This window comes from Engraulis encrasicolus, chromosome 13 (assembly GCF_034702125.1).
Source record: "Engraulis encrasicolus isolate BLACKSEA-1 chromosome 13, IST_EnEncr_1.0, whole genome shotgun sequence".
Classification (NCBI taxonomy): Eukaryota; Metazoa; Chordata; class Actinopteri; order Clupeiformes; family Engraulidae; genus Engraulis; species Engraulis encrasicolus.
This window is the reverse complement of record NC_085869.1, coordinates 15,283,954-15,298,555: the sequence shown is the minus strand read 5'-3', so window position 1 is coordinate 15,298,555 and position 14,602 is coordinate 15,283,954. Positions and strand designations below refer to the sequence as shown.

The window sequence follows — 14,602 nt, the reverse complement described above, 5'->3', positions numbered from 1 at the left end:
GTCCAACACACCTTTGCTAGAAAACAAAATCTACTACTATGACTGTTCTTTAACAGATATATAGTAATACGTAGAGTAGTGTGTGTACTCTCATATTGAGCTTAATTGTGAGATTTTAAGCATACACTCAATCTACCAGATATATTCAAGTGTTCAATGGTGAACACACCTCTGGTGAATTGTATATTTTCCTAAATGAATGAAAAAAATATATAATTTTTTAACACTGCAGCTAAAGGTACTCCCTCCCCGGGCGGAGGCAGAGGTAGAGGAAGCCCTGGAGGTGGAGGCAAGCCTCCAGAGGAACCAGCATTCGCTGGATTCCAGCTCAAGGCTGTCCCACTGAAATTCATCAAGGAGCTCAAAAACATTGTGCTCCAAGAGGGCGAGTCCATTGGATCTTCTGCCGTGTTTGAGTGTGAGGTGTCACCATCTACTGCCATCACCACATGGATGAAGGATGGCAGCAACTTGAGGGAGAGCCCCAAGCATAAGTTCACCTCAGACGGAAAGGACCGCAAACTGGCTATCATTGATGTCCAGCTCTCTGACCAAGGCGAATACACCTGTGTGGCCACTCTCGGCAAAAAGGAGAAGACCTCAACTGCCAAGCTTATTGTGGAAGGTGAGCTGCCCAGCCCTTTGTGATGTTCCAATTTATGATTAACATAACATATTAACATAACTGTAGACACTTAACTTTAAGGCCCGAATATGAACACATATATAATATGCATGTTCTTTCCTGTCTTTTATTCTCAGAGCTTCCAGTGAAGTTTGTCAAGGAGCTTGAAGAGGAGACATCTGCCCTGAAGGGACAGCATCTCTACATGACCTGTGAGTTGAACAAAGACAAGGACGTGATATGGAAGAAAGATGGCAAAACGTTGGCTTCAATCCCTGGAAAGCTCCAAATAGCCGTCATTGGCTTGCAGCGCGCTATAACAATCCAGGACGCTGGCGATTTTGATGTTGGTGTTTACACCTGCGAATGTGAAGATGCAAAGACAACAACCAAAGTGAAAGTAATTGGTAAGTGTTAAGACACAGTTTAATCAAGTCTGTGTTTAGTTTCTTTTCAGCCTCTCTTAAACTTCACTATACCCTATGTGTTTATATCTACAGAAATTATCAAGGACTGGTTGGTGAAACCTCTGAGAGACCAACATGTGAAACCCAAACAAAATGCCGCCTTCAAGTGTGAACTCTACAAAGATACCCCAAATTTCAAATGGTTCAAAGGAGATGAGGAAATTCCCATGGATCCAACAGATAAAACGGAAATTCAGAAGGATGGAAAGAATATGTGCCTTACTGTCAAGAACGCAGCTCCAGAAGATGTTGCAGAATATGCCATAGAAGTAGAGGGCCGCCGATACACTGCTAAGCTGACACTTGGAGGTATAGCTAGTGTTTTGATGGATCCAAAGTGAAGAAAATGCAGTTACACCACATTTTACTGTATACGGTATACGGTATTAAGTCATACAGTTGTTAAATGTACTATGCTGTCACTGTCAAATATTGAGATAAAAACATTTTTTGAGGGATTTAACAATAGCACCCGACTGAAACCATGAGTCTCACTTCTTATTTTCATACACTGATGTCACCATCTTTGTTATCTTCCAGAGCGTGAGGCTGATGTCCTGAAGCCACTTGCGAGTGTGGAAGTCGTGGAGAAAGAGGAGGCTAACTTTGATACCGAGATTTCAGAGGAAGATGTTATGGGAGAATGGAAACTTCAGGGACAAGTTCTGCAGAGATCACCAGTGAGACCTTATATTGATTCACCACTATTTGTATTGTTAATCCGGGTCCTGATAATGCAGAAACACTCTCCCCATTCGAGACAAACGGATGTTGTCATTGTATTTTGTGCGAGTACATTGGTGTTTTTTTATTTATTCAGTTCTTCTTCTTTTTCTTTCTTCGGACATGAATTCAAGCTGTTTTTGATGACAGACGAAATTACAATCTCACACAAGCAAACGTGAAAAAGAAAAAAAAAAAGAAAAAAAGAATGCATTTCAACCAACCCCAAAGAATAGGATCGTGAAAATAGATCCCCTTGTGTTCCCGTCATTCAATTATGTATTTTCTTCTCTTTTTAATCAAGACGTGTGACATCAGAGCAGAAGGTGGAAAGAGATTCCTCACGTTGAAGAACGTTGAGCTGGACCAGGCTGGTGAAGTCTCCTACCAGGCCCTGAACGCCATCACCAGTGCAATGCTGACAGTAACAGGTGAGTTCATGAAAAAAACAAACCAAAAATGGGTACACAATCTTACATTATGTACTGACAGAGTTTCAGGTGTTTCTTTTGACAGATGATTATAAGCAAGAAGTAAGAAGTGCAGACAATTAAATAAATATGTGATCTGTCTAACCCGTATTTAAACCTCTCAGCCATCGAAATGGACTTCACTGTCCCACTGAAGGACGTGACTGTGCCTGAAAAGAAGCAGGCAAAGTTTGAATGTGCCATCACTAAGGATGTGGCTAAAGTGATGTGGTACAGAGGGACTGAAATTGTAACCCCAGACATAAAATATGATATCATTGATGATGGAAAAAGACACATGTTGGTTATAAACCACTGTGAATTTGAGGATGAGGGACAATACACTATTGAAGTGTATGGTAGAAGGTCAACTGCTAAACTCTCGGTAGAGGGTAAGTTGTTTGCCACATGCAATCGTGTTAGCCAAACTAGCTTTAATTTTAACATAAAAAAACATTTTTTTTTTAAAAATACTGAAATGATGGGAATTTTGAAATGAAAAAGAAATTTAACCTGTTATGCACTGAACAAATTAATTTTAGGCATGAGGCTCAAGTTCACCACACCATTAAAGGATCAAACCGTGACGGAGGGTGACACAGCTCGGTTTGAGCTTGAAGTCTCTCATGACAATGTGCCCATTACGTGGTACAAAAATGAAACAAAACTGCATCCCGGCAGAAATGTGTTAACCCATGTTGATGGAAAGAAACACATATTAGAACTAAAGGAGGTCACACTAGATGATATAAGCCAAATTAAGGCAGAGGCTAAAGGGATTTCCACAACCGCAAACTTGATGGTCTTAGGTAACCACTCTATTGTTTTGTATGTCCGTTCTAACTCGGTCACTCACTGTATCATATTCCCCAGTTATTTGTGTGTGTATGTGCGTTTGTGTGCTGTGCTAGATTTAATCTAGCTCCATGTTGTTTCATAGGCTTTACCGTCATGCCATCATGGATAGAGTCCTCTTCACTAAACCATATCATCTTCATTACCCTCATATTTTGATCTGCTTCATATTTTTTCCCTCCTGACTTTTCCTCCCCATCCATTTTAATCTCGCTCCATACCATTTCATCCCAGAATGACCATTTCATCTCAAAATCCTGGAATGACGCTCTCATTCAGACAACCCTGGATGCAGCCTTCCCTATCTAAACCATGTGACTTTTATATTCCAGAGGGTCCAGCGCGCTTCGTAGTAAAATTGCAAGACTATACTGCCGTTGAAAAGGACAAGGTTGTCTTCGACTGTGAGTTGAACAAAGACGTTCCAGTGAAATGGTTCCACAATGAATCAGAAATCATGGCCTCAAAAATGGTTGCAATCAAGGCCGAAGACAAACGAAGGATTCTGATCATTAGGAAAGTGGAGGACAAATATAAAGGTCAATATGTTTGTGACTGTGAAACCGACCAGACCGTGGCTATTCTTAACATTGAAGGTAGGCACTGTGGCCATCGACGTGCAGATTCTTCCCTATTCTCCACCACTGACCTGCATACCTGGAGCACCTGTGGCACTGAGATGCATACTCTTGTGAAATCACTCCCAGCCTTGTTTGAAAACACCCATTTTAAGCCAAAACATGCCATGATGATTGTACCATCTTTGAGATGTAGGGGTAGTATGCAAAGAAACAGTTTTCTTTACCCGTTTTATCCAGTAAGATATGGCCCGTTATAAATGAGCTGTTTCCTGAATGGCAATGACCAAGCCATAATGTATTACTAAAGGCCCTGTGTCATATTGGTATAGTAGTACTATGGTAGTTAAGTTTTTCCAGTGACTATTACATCGTTCCATTGGTGGAATGCCGCACATTAAGGGACTACGTACTTTGTAAATATACAATCAAATTTGACAAGCTTTGTGACAGCCTTACCTGAATGTATCAATTGTGCATTATTTGAATATATGCCTTTTGAGTCGAACATTTTGCAGTACGTCCCTGCTTAAAATTTTCAGGAAATACAAAATATTCCCAATAATTCCTCTACCCTGTCTCTACAATGTCCAATCTCATGGCATGGGCGATCTTGACACCTCAACTCACTTCACTCATCAAAATAAGACAACTTGGGATTTGTCTTTTTCTAGCCTGAAGATGTTCTTCACTGCGTCAATTAATATGGCAGAAATCACCAATTCTGCGGCTGCCATTTCCACTCGGTCACATTTCCACATTTTTATGCATACATACGCAATACATGTATGTGTATTTGTGTGTCATTGTGTTATTTGTATTGTATTGTCTGTGTGTGTGTTGTGTTTGTGTTTTGCCTGCAATATAATCACGTCATTCACATTCCCTTAAAAAGTTGTGGTTTGTCAGTGCAGAGAGTAACCTGTGAAGAACAGGAAAATGCCAGACGTGTGGTGCTGCTTGCTTTATATGTTGTGTTGGTGCTTTATTATTTTTTGTCTTCTGTTCTTGTTTGTCAACTGTTATGCTTTAATGTTGACTGTTTCGTATAATGGTGGGAGTTAATTCAGGTACTTAGCTGTTCCCGTCTACATTTAAAAGGCTAAGTATGTGAATTTAATACCACTGTCTCTCTTGTTTGTCTTTGTTCAATACATGGTGAAGTGTACGCACACCATCTCTTCTATTCTTTGCACTTGACTTTGGTATTTGGCAATGACCAGTACCATGTCACAAAAACCATCAGGTACCAAATTTAAAAAAAAAAAAAAAAAAACAGAAGACAAACAAAAGCTACACAATTTATAGTTCCTTAACTCTCCACAATAATTTTATTCAGGAATATGTTCTAATAATTGTGCACAATTTTAATTTGCAGCACGTGACATTAAGGTGGTTAAGCCAGTGTATGGCGTAGAGGTCTTTGATGGAGAGACAGCCCGCTTTGAGGTTGTGCTCTCTGAGGATGACGTGCATGGTCAATGGAAACTTAATGGCGAGGTGTTGAGTCCTTCGGCTGTAAGTATAGAAAAAAAAATGTATTTTCAATGATGGAATGAACGGAATTTTTATTAGATGTAATGCTTTGAATTTGATTGGAATTGGAAATGATCGGAAGCTGATGGAAATTTGCCATCTTTTTGTTGTCATTGGCATCTGATGATCTACTGTGCATTACAAAAATTATGCTAAATTCGAACACCTTTTTTGGCATGCAGGATGTTGAAATCATTGAGGACGGAGCCAAGCACATTTTAATTCTGTATAATTGTAAGCAACCCCAAACCGGAGAGATCTCCTTCCAGGGGGCAAATGCCAAGTGTGCAGCGAATATTAAAGTGAAAGGTACCACAGGTTTCCCACCATCTATGATTGGCCAAATTGTTTTTTTTTTTTACATTTTACATGATATTTTCCCGATTTATGACTCATGTCAACCCGCCCTGCAACCTTGATGATTACAGAGGTTCCTGTGACATTCATCACACCTTTGAGCGACGTGCATGTGTTTGAAAAAGATGAAGCCAGGTTTGAATTGGAGGTGAACCGAGAACTCAAGAACTTCCGCTGGTCAAAAGGGTCCCAGGAACTGGAGAATGATGACAAGTTTGAAATAATTCAGGAAGGGAAACGGCACATCCTAGTGATAAAGGTGGCTAGCTTTAGCGATGAAGCCAGCTACACCTTTGAGGCTGAGGACAAGACGACATCCGCAAGACTTATCATTGAAGGTCTGTCACGTAGCAGCACAACATATGTAACGCTGTGGGAAGAGCCTCTAAAGAAGAATCAATTGTGCGACTCCATGATGTTTGTTTCTTTTCCTCAGGCATTCGTCTTCAGTTTGTAAAACCCATTAAAGACGTGACCGTGAAGGAGCAAGAGACCGCAGAGTTCAAAGTCGAACTTTCGCATGACAATGTGCAGGTCACATGGTACAAAAACGACATGCGACTGCACCCCAGCAAACTGGTGCATATGTCTGATGATGGCAAATGCCACACTCTAACATTCAAGGATGTGTCCATTGACGACACTGCACTCATTAAAGTAGAAGCCATGAGCAAGACCTCAGAGGCCATGCTTACTGTTTTAGGTAAATATATTTGGGTATCATTTCCCACTGTTTTTACTGTACCTCTGCCAAGGAGGTTGTGTTTTCGGTCGCTTTGGTTTGTCTGCTTGTCTGTCTGTTTGTCTGTCTGTCAGCAGGATAACTTAAACTATGAACTAGCTATGAACGGATTTTGATGAAATTTTGTGGAGTTGGGAATGACCCCAGGAACAAGTGATTAAATTGTGGTGGTGATCCGCATCACCATCCGGATCCAGGAATTCTTTTAAAGATTTTTCACCATTGTGGGATAGAGTGAATTTTAACATTCCAATTTCTAACACCACAAAAATAAGGCAGAAAGACATGGTCTAATGGTCTATCAAACAGTGTAGAGTGTATTTCTAGTTTAACAAAGTGAAGTGACCATTATATATGTGATCGGTGAAGAGTCCTATCACATGTTTCTATTTTCACGATTGTCAAAAGATGCCATTTTTGGTACGGCAGCCCCTTACTAGGTCCCAAGTGCCTCTGTCAAGTTTGATTAGTATACGCCAATTTTATTTTTAAAGATATGACCTCATTTCCAGTTTGGAAATTTAGATGACTTCTCACTTGGTTGCAAAGTACTGACACAGACCAAACAACTGGTAAGTATACTTATTATAGTCTTAGTGTGCACTTAGTGTGCCAATTTCGCTAATTGCACATCCAAATTTCGATAACTTATATGTATTTCATATCCACTTTAACGGATGCTGTATTCAGGTTCCCATATTAAATACGTATTTCATCCTTAAAGCCTTTAAAAATCTGCAGAGGAACTACAGTTTTACTGAAAGTTTATGAGATGCGCACAAAAAAGGTAATATTAGCATGCAGCAGCCCCGTAGTTGTATTTTTTATTGAGATGGCGATCCACTATCAAAATGAATTTTTAATAATTAATTTCTTATTTCGTCCATTTCCTGCCTGTAAAGACAATTAATTAATGGCTTTTTGTGAAGATCTTCTGATGAACTTACAAACCATTCCTGGCAAAAAAAGAGAAGTAGGGGTTATAATACGATTGCTGGACACACAAAGAATGCCATTGTAGCTTCCTTGCTCGGCAAGTCACTACAGCTATGTGTCAGTTTCATCCCCAACGTGGCAAAATGGTCTGTCTGAGGACTATATAACTGATGGTTTCATGACCTGGTCATCACCCTTTCCTTTACATATGGACTAATTTTACCGGTATATTACAAAAATTGGCCCGACATTTGTTCAAAAAGGAGGACAGTGTAGCGCAAGACAAATCAGTCGACAGCAGATGTGTCTAAGCAAAGCCATAAAATAATGACTGAAAATAAATGTTCCAGCTGCTTACAAAAAAAACGTTTATGTTAAGTTATAGGATTTCTCTCTTGCAGGACCAATTGTGAGTATGATAATATGTCACATTTTACCTAATTCAGTATGGGTGTATGCAGGTATGTTTACTGTAATACATAATATTGAATTTAATACCATATTCATGTTTGAGTGCTAAATTGTAAACAGTGTACACATTAACCCAGTGTTGACCTTAAAACAGAAGGAAGTTTACATAGAGATTCATAAAGTACACTGATGAAGTACACTTCCAACACTCCACCAGTTTATTCCAGTTTGCTCATTTCTTTAAAGTGCAGTGTGTAAGACTGGGGCTCGGTATTGCAACTATGCTGCTCATTGAAACTGTGCTGCCTACAGCCAAATTTGATCGTTTCATGCAAATTTACAAGTATGACAAAAGAACAATAAGTTTTGCAATTAAAAATTTCTATTTCTGGAAATTCAAAATGGCAGACATTGAGAATATCCACCTTTTCATATATGAAAAATTCAATTTTCTCAGTCATAAGGAATACTTAGAATTTGATGGTGGTGGTACTTATTTGTAAAAATGTAACATTTGTGAATGGGCAGCATGGATTATGGAAACAGACTGCTAAAAATATTACACAGTGCACCTTTAAGTGGACTACCAGAGCTTATCATTAAAATTGGGAGTAGTACATGGTATACAGGTCCAACAGAGGCCATAGACTCTCTTACAGTAAGGCAAGATAACCTGTCTATATTTTCCATCAGTAGATGTGTTTTTTTTGTTTAAGATGGCATAAAAACTAGATGAAAATCAATGACAAAGAATGGTGCAGGTCATCTTAATGCACATGTGTAAGAATATTTCCAGTACATGTGCATTACACATATTTTCTTTGGTGTTAGAAAACACCGGGCCTTTTCAAAATTTGCCACGACTGCAATGAAAATGTTTTTTTTTCCTCCTGTGACGCTGTTTCTCAGAGGGAGCACCGTACTTCACAACTAAGCTGCCGAACTACACTGCTGTGGAGAAGGATGAGGTCATCATGCACTGCGAGCTGAGCAAACCCCACGCTGAGGTGAAATGGTTCAAAGGTGACAAAGAGATCACCATGACTAAGAACGTCCAGATGACAGCAGATGGAAAGAAGCGTATGCTCATTATTAAAAAAGCTGAAAAGACCGATCTTGGTGAATACACCTGTGACTGTGGTTCAGACAAAACCACAGCCAAGCTCACCATTGAAGGTACGGGTTGGGCAGTTTCTCATGGTTTTAAATTGTCCATTGTCCATTTCTGATGGTACCTGTATCCATGGTTAACCCAGCTCTCCCCTAAATGCACTTTGCTTCACAGAGCGTGATATCAAGGTTGTACGCCCCCTGTACAGCGTTGAGGTAACTGAGACAGAGACTGCCAAATTTGAGACTGAGATCTCTGAGGATGATGTCCACGGTCACTGGAAACTCAAGGGAGAGCCCCTTCACCAGTCTTCTGTAAGCGTTTTGAATCTGTTATGGTTTTTATTTTTAAGTTTATTTTCATATGTGTTAATGTGTCTGCGTCTGGAACTATGTGTTGACTGCCATTTTGACCAGGACTCCGTGGCAGAACAGACGCTTAGTCTCAATGGGTTTTTTTCACAATCCTGGCTAAATAAAGGATAAATAAAAGGGTTTCGTACAGCATTATGTCAAATGAGGACATTTTGGCATGTTATCAACAGACGCAGCAATGTTCCATTTTTAATGTAATTTCTTTGTATTGTCTGACGTGTTTGTATGGGAAGATATTTTTTGTTTGAGTAAATATACATTGAGCCACATTATGTGTAAAAATGTATGCTTTTCTTCTCTGTTGAATATGTTCCTAATGTTATCATCTTTTCTAACTGGTAATTAGTTTCTTGAAATTATTTTCCCATGCTGTGGGCAGCTGAAAAGTGGCTTATGTAGGCAGGAATCCAAAATGGGTAATTAAAAATGGATCAAGTTATATGGACATTAACTACAGTATCCTATGTCATCTGCAGGAGGTGGAGATTAAGGAAGAGGGCACCAAGCACGTGCTGATCCTCTACAATGTGCGCAAGGACATGGCTGGCGCAGTCGACTTCTCGGCTGCAAACGCCAAATCCACTGCGCAGCTGAGAGTTAAAGGTGAGAAGCGCATAACAGACATTGTAGCATACCTTTTGAAATAACAAGGGATTAACTCTGTCAACATTGGGACATAGTCAATTCATTATATGTCGTTATATAGTCATTTCATTATAAATACAAAAAATATCAACACTCACAGATACAAATAGTGTGCCTAAATTAATTGCTTGGTACTGGTTTTGATCTTTCAATGCTTGCTAGATAGTTTTACAGCACAACCCAAGTAGGTGTTGAAGGCTATTTTATGAGGGGGGTTATTGGGGGATTTAGAGTTGACATAGTTTTGATTTCCAAAATGCCTAACTGACCGTGCATGCATTCTGTTACAAAATGGCCGCCTTACAAAACTTGGACGGACCTTGTTATGAAAGTTAAGTCATCCTCATGATGTCGACATTTTTTTAAATTGGGTAACGCCAGGCCCAGCATTCTCCTTTTCTTGGAAAATTCCGGAGGATTGATTGACGGCAACAGGTTGCCTAACCTGAGTTACATGGCAGGGGGTTGGTTCAGGGCCAATCCGGTGTTGCGGCTATTTTAGAAGCTACATGCCTTATGTAGCGGGGCCTAGCCAGTGATTGGCAGAGCTTCAACTTTGCCTCCCCCCACCACCAAGTTTTTTTCTGCTGACCATATACATCTTAAGGAAACTCAATATGCAAATGAAGGAGGCCCTCCCAATGACAAGTCCGCTTTGCGACTGAACCCTCAGTTGTCCTGGAGGCTTAAGGGCTCCAGAGCAGTGGCCTGTTGTCAGCGGGACAGCGAAATGCAGAGGATTTGCAGTTAAGGATTTAACGGTGTCTCTTGGGAATTTGGGGGTGACTAACAATGTCTTCTCCTCAATCCAAAGCACGAGTGATAGGCATCACAAGGCCTATGAAGGATGTTACAGTCACTGCCGGGGAGACTGCCACCTTTGACATCGAACTGTCCTATGAGGGAATAACTGTGGAATGGTTCCTAGGGGGTACTAAGTTGGAACCAAGCGACAGAGTAAGTTCAAAAGTTTACACTACCTGCTGGCATGCGTTGTGTTGGGAGTGGACAATCTGTGGTCACTGCGATATTGATATGTGTTTACAGAGATAACACCTGAGTCAGCTTCACATTACATCTGTGGAGCCACATTACCTGTGATTTGGCCCATTAAAGATTGATGACTTCCCCTTGAATACTTGCTTTAACTATCAACGTTGTTGTTGGTTGTTAAAATGTCACAGGCATGATGGGCCACATTTCTTAACAACTACATAAACAATAGACAAATGTTTACATTTTAGCTCATCCACTAATTGTTTAGCATTTCTCTCCGTACATTTCCCTCAAGCTTTCTGCATATATGGACCTGAGAAGATCAGGATTCCAGTTGAGCATTTGATCTGGGTTTTGAGATAACGCAGGGGGCTATTCTGCTCTGCAAGCGTTCCTCTGGTTATTTTTAACTGCTTCAAGTGTCTACAGTACGTCCAATGGCAGGTGGCTGCAGCTCCAATTTGACAGATATACTGTGGTTTAGACCTCTGTGAAAGTGTTACGTGTGGCTTTTACATCAAAGCTTCAAAAAACAAAATTCTGGGCTGTGTTATGTGTGTGTTTAGCATGTTTAGTGGTATTATTTGTGTTGTTTTTGTGTGTAGTGATTTTTTTTATTATTATTTGTCCTAAAAATGTGAAAAATGTGCTTGTCTTTGTTGATGGCAGTGTTATGACGGTGGTTATTGACATTTGGCCAAGTGTTTGTGATTCAGTCAGATTTGACCTGGGTAGAGTGGGTGTGATCTTAGAGGATAAAGTTTATACTGGAAACATGGCAGCTAGGTTTTCATGATCTATTAGTGAAATGACGGCTAAGAGTCATACTGCTAATGCATTCAGTAAGAACTTATTGGGGCTAAGAATTGTTTATACTGTAGAGGTTGTTGCTTAGGTTAAGGTATGTGTACATTATTGAATATGTGTATGTATAGCTGGGAACAGGTTAATGGTAGAGCTAGGGTTATATGTCAGTGTGGGCTTACATGATGACTGCATCGAATTTCATACACAAGGCCTCTGTGACATGTATTAAAGGTTGAGGTAATAAAAGAACATGTTGAATTTTACTTGTGGATGTTGCCTGTTAGCTATTGCACAGGGTGTAAACTTTGTTCCTAAGGAATGTGAAAAAAGTGTGTGTACTTGTGTGACAGTGAGACATCTGTTCATTTGGGAAACAACTTCCATAATATATCCTGAAGATTGACAAATTGCTTATGCAACTGTCTATTCCCTGTAACAAGCACCATAACTTGTATGGGGAAAAAAAATCAACAGAAAAACAACCAAAACCTTTAAGGACCACCCAAAACAGTTTGTTGCATATAAATAGGTACAATATTCCAATGTATTTGTTGCATTCAGTCTAACTCTCACACAAGTAGAAGGAAGTGCACTCCCTTGACTTTTGCCATGTGTTAAGCAACTAGTCTGTGCCTAATGTCGGCAGCAATGCAGAGGTGTGAAACTGAGTAGTTTACCAGCTCTGTTTCTGGCCATCAGCTGCTTATGTCTGTTGGCCTGGGAGTAAATAGCTTTCTCCTCCTGCCTTGCTGCTCAGCCCAGCTGACAGCTGAACGGGACCCTTTTGATTTATCAATGCATTTGATTTGCACAGGTGGTCACCAGGGCAGAAGGAAAAGTGCATACGCTGACCATTAGAAACGTTACGCTGACAGAGGCCGGGGAAGTAAAACTCACTGCTAAGGACTTCCAAACACAAGCCAACCTCAAAGTGAACGGTACGCTGTCATTTTGTTTTTGTGCTGTGTTCTATTGCATACTGTGATAGGGGTGAGCAGCTACCAAGTGGTAAAGGTGGTAAAAACTTCTCCAATTACATATGAATGCATATGCGTAGAACTTAATCATCAACTGATCATGTGCTGTTGATTTCAGCTGTTATTAGTGAAAATGTCACTGAACTTGAATATTAAGACATACAAAGTTTTTTTTCTGCATAGCTGGTTATTGGGATTCACATGCTAGTTTGTAATAGAATATTTCTATCAGTTAATACAACATAATTTACAGCAACACAATTTCGATACAGTATAATATGAATTTTTGTTTAGTTTTACACTCAAAATCTTTGACTAAAGTAAGCGTTCGTAGGTGCACATTTCCATATTTGAATACCAGTGTAATACCAACCATATGCATTCATTTTGTTCTGTAAAAAAAATATAAATTGGAGCTGATGCATGCTCAATCGGCGCCCCCCCCCCCCCCCCGTACTTCTGAATTTCACTGAAGTCTTTTGGTAACCATGGCAATAGACCAATATTATGGAAGACATTATGCAATCATAATGCAAGCATATACTATTTGAAAGACTGTGTTGTGTAAAGAACGCTACATTTTTGTAAGCAATTTATTCACAATAGTTGCTAGTCATGCTAAGAAGAAAAAGGAATGATTGGGACTAATGTTTGACCACTTTGCTTATACAGAGGCTCCGGTTGAGTTCAGTAAACCACTGGAGGACCAGACAGTTGAGGAAGAGGCTACTGCTACGTTTGAGTGCGAAGTCTCCAGGGAAAACGCAGAGGTCACGTGGTCCAGAGATGGACAGGAGATCCGCAAAACTAAGAAGTTTGATATGGTTGTTGATGGCCGTATAAGAAAACTCATTATTCACGATTGCCAAATCGATGACTCAAGGACGTATACCTGTGATGCCAAACATTTCAAGACAACAGCTTTCCTCAATGTTGAACGTAAGTCTCAAAACAAATTGAAATTTTAATCTCAATGCTATACATGTAATTCTTCTCTCTGTTTCTCATCTCATCTTTTTAATCTCAAATTTAATGAGCCTGAAGATGGTGTCATTCAGCTCCTAGGGCTAGGGTCAATGTTGTGCTACGCAGCATCAGGCCTAAATGGGTTAAGGTTATTTACCATTTAATGCAATTGATTTGTATTAACAGCTCCACATGTCGAGTTCTCTAAGCCACTCCATGATGTTGAAGTCAAAGAGAAGGAAACTGCACGGTTCGAATGTGAAGTGTCCAGAGAAAGTGCAAAGGTAGGCAAGCCTGTTCAACAAGGTACTCAATCAACACAGTGAACACACTACTATATATTCTTTTCTGTGTTTGTAATGCCACATTTCTTCATTCTTTGTAGGTCCGCTGGTTCAAAGATGGCAGCGAGATCCGTAAAGGCAAAAAGTATGAGATAATTTCAGAGGGTGTTAAGCGTATCCTCGTCGTTCACAAGGCCACATTTGACGATGAAGCAGAATACGAATGTGACGCAAAGGTCTCCAAATCCTCCGGCATGCTTACAGTTGTTGGTGAGTCATTTTTCTTAAAACACAGGACAGGTTTCAGTAACAAATAATCAATGAAATGCGCAGCTGACCTTAGTTGTAAATCTCAACCCCAACAGAGGAGGAGAGCAAGTTCTCCAAGAACTTGTCCAACGTTGAAGGCACTGAAACAGACAGTGTGAAATTGATCTGTGAGGTATCCAAGCCCAGTGCAGAGGTCACCTGGTACAAGGGTGATGAGGAGCTGCCCGAAGGAACCAAATACGAGTATGTGTCGGATGGCAGGAAGAGGATCCTGATTATTCAGGATCTCCATACCAAAGATGCCGGAGAATATAACTGTAGGCTACCCAGTGCAAAAACGTCAGGCAAGCTTACAATCATTGGTAAGTTTCACCGCCATATTTTCTTGGCTTTGTGGCATGTTTGTTTGAGAGACCCTGTTTATGAGTCCTCTTAAAATGATAACTTTGAGGTGTGGTATGAAATTGAATGT

The 14,602-nt window shown here is 40.1% G+C and overlaps 1 protein-coding gene across 50 annotated transcripts in view; it reads left to right on the top strand.

Annotated features, from left to right (window-relative positions):
* ttn.2 (titin, tandem duplicate 2) overlaps positions 1–14,602 on the top strand; it is a 178,736-nt gene that overhangs the window by 81,984 nt on the left and 82,150 nt on the right. For 49 of the 50 annotated variants that reach the window (XM_063213163.1, XM_063213153.1, XM_063213196.1 and 46 more), the window contains 21 exons: positions 233–625; positions 763–1,032; positions 1,126–1,401; positions 1,633–1,772; positions 2,120–2,246; positions 2,411–2,677; positions 2,828–3,094; positions 3,473–3,736; positions 5,097–5,236; positions 5,437–5,563; positions 5,683–5,949; positions 6,048–6,314; positions 8,610–8,876; positions 8,986–9,125; positions 9,662–9,788; positions 10,645–10,787; positions 12,448–12,571; positions 13,283–13,549; positions 13,763–13,860; positions 13,962–14,130; positions 14,226–14,492. In XM_063213163.1, the coding sequence (XP_063069233.1) occupies positions 233–625; positions 763–1,032; positions 1,126–1,401; positions 1,633–1,772; positions 2,120–2,246; positions 2,411–2,677; positions 2,828–3,094; positions 3,473–3,736; positions 5,097–5,236; positions 5,437–5,563; positions 5,683–5,949; positions 6,048–6,314; positions 8,610–8,876; positions 8,986–9,125; positions 9,662–9,788; positions 10,645–10,787; positions 12,448–12,571; positions 13,283–13,549; positions 13,763–13,860; positions 13,962–14,130; positions 14,226–14,492 (4,407 nt within the window). The remainder of the gene's footprint in view (positions 1–232; positions 626–762; positions 1,033–1,125; positions 1,402–1,632; positions 1,773–2,119; positions 2,247–2,410; positions 2,678–2,827; positions 3,095–3,472; positions 3,737–5,096; positions 5,237–5,436; positions 5,564–5,682; positions 5,950–6,047; positions 6,315–8,609; positions 8,877–8,985; positions 9,126–9,661; positions 9,789–10,644; positions 10,788–12,447; positions 12,572–13,282; positions 13,550–13,762; positions 13,861–13,961; positions 14,131–14,225; positions 14,493–14,602) is intronic. The other variant, XM_063213170.1, reaches the window with a different exon arrangement.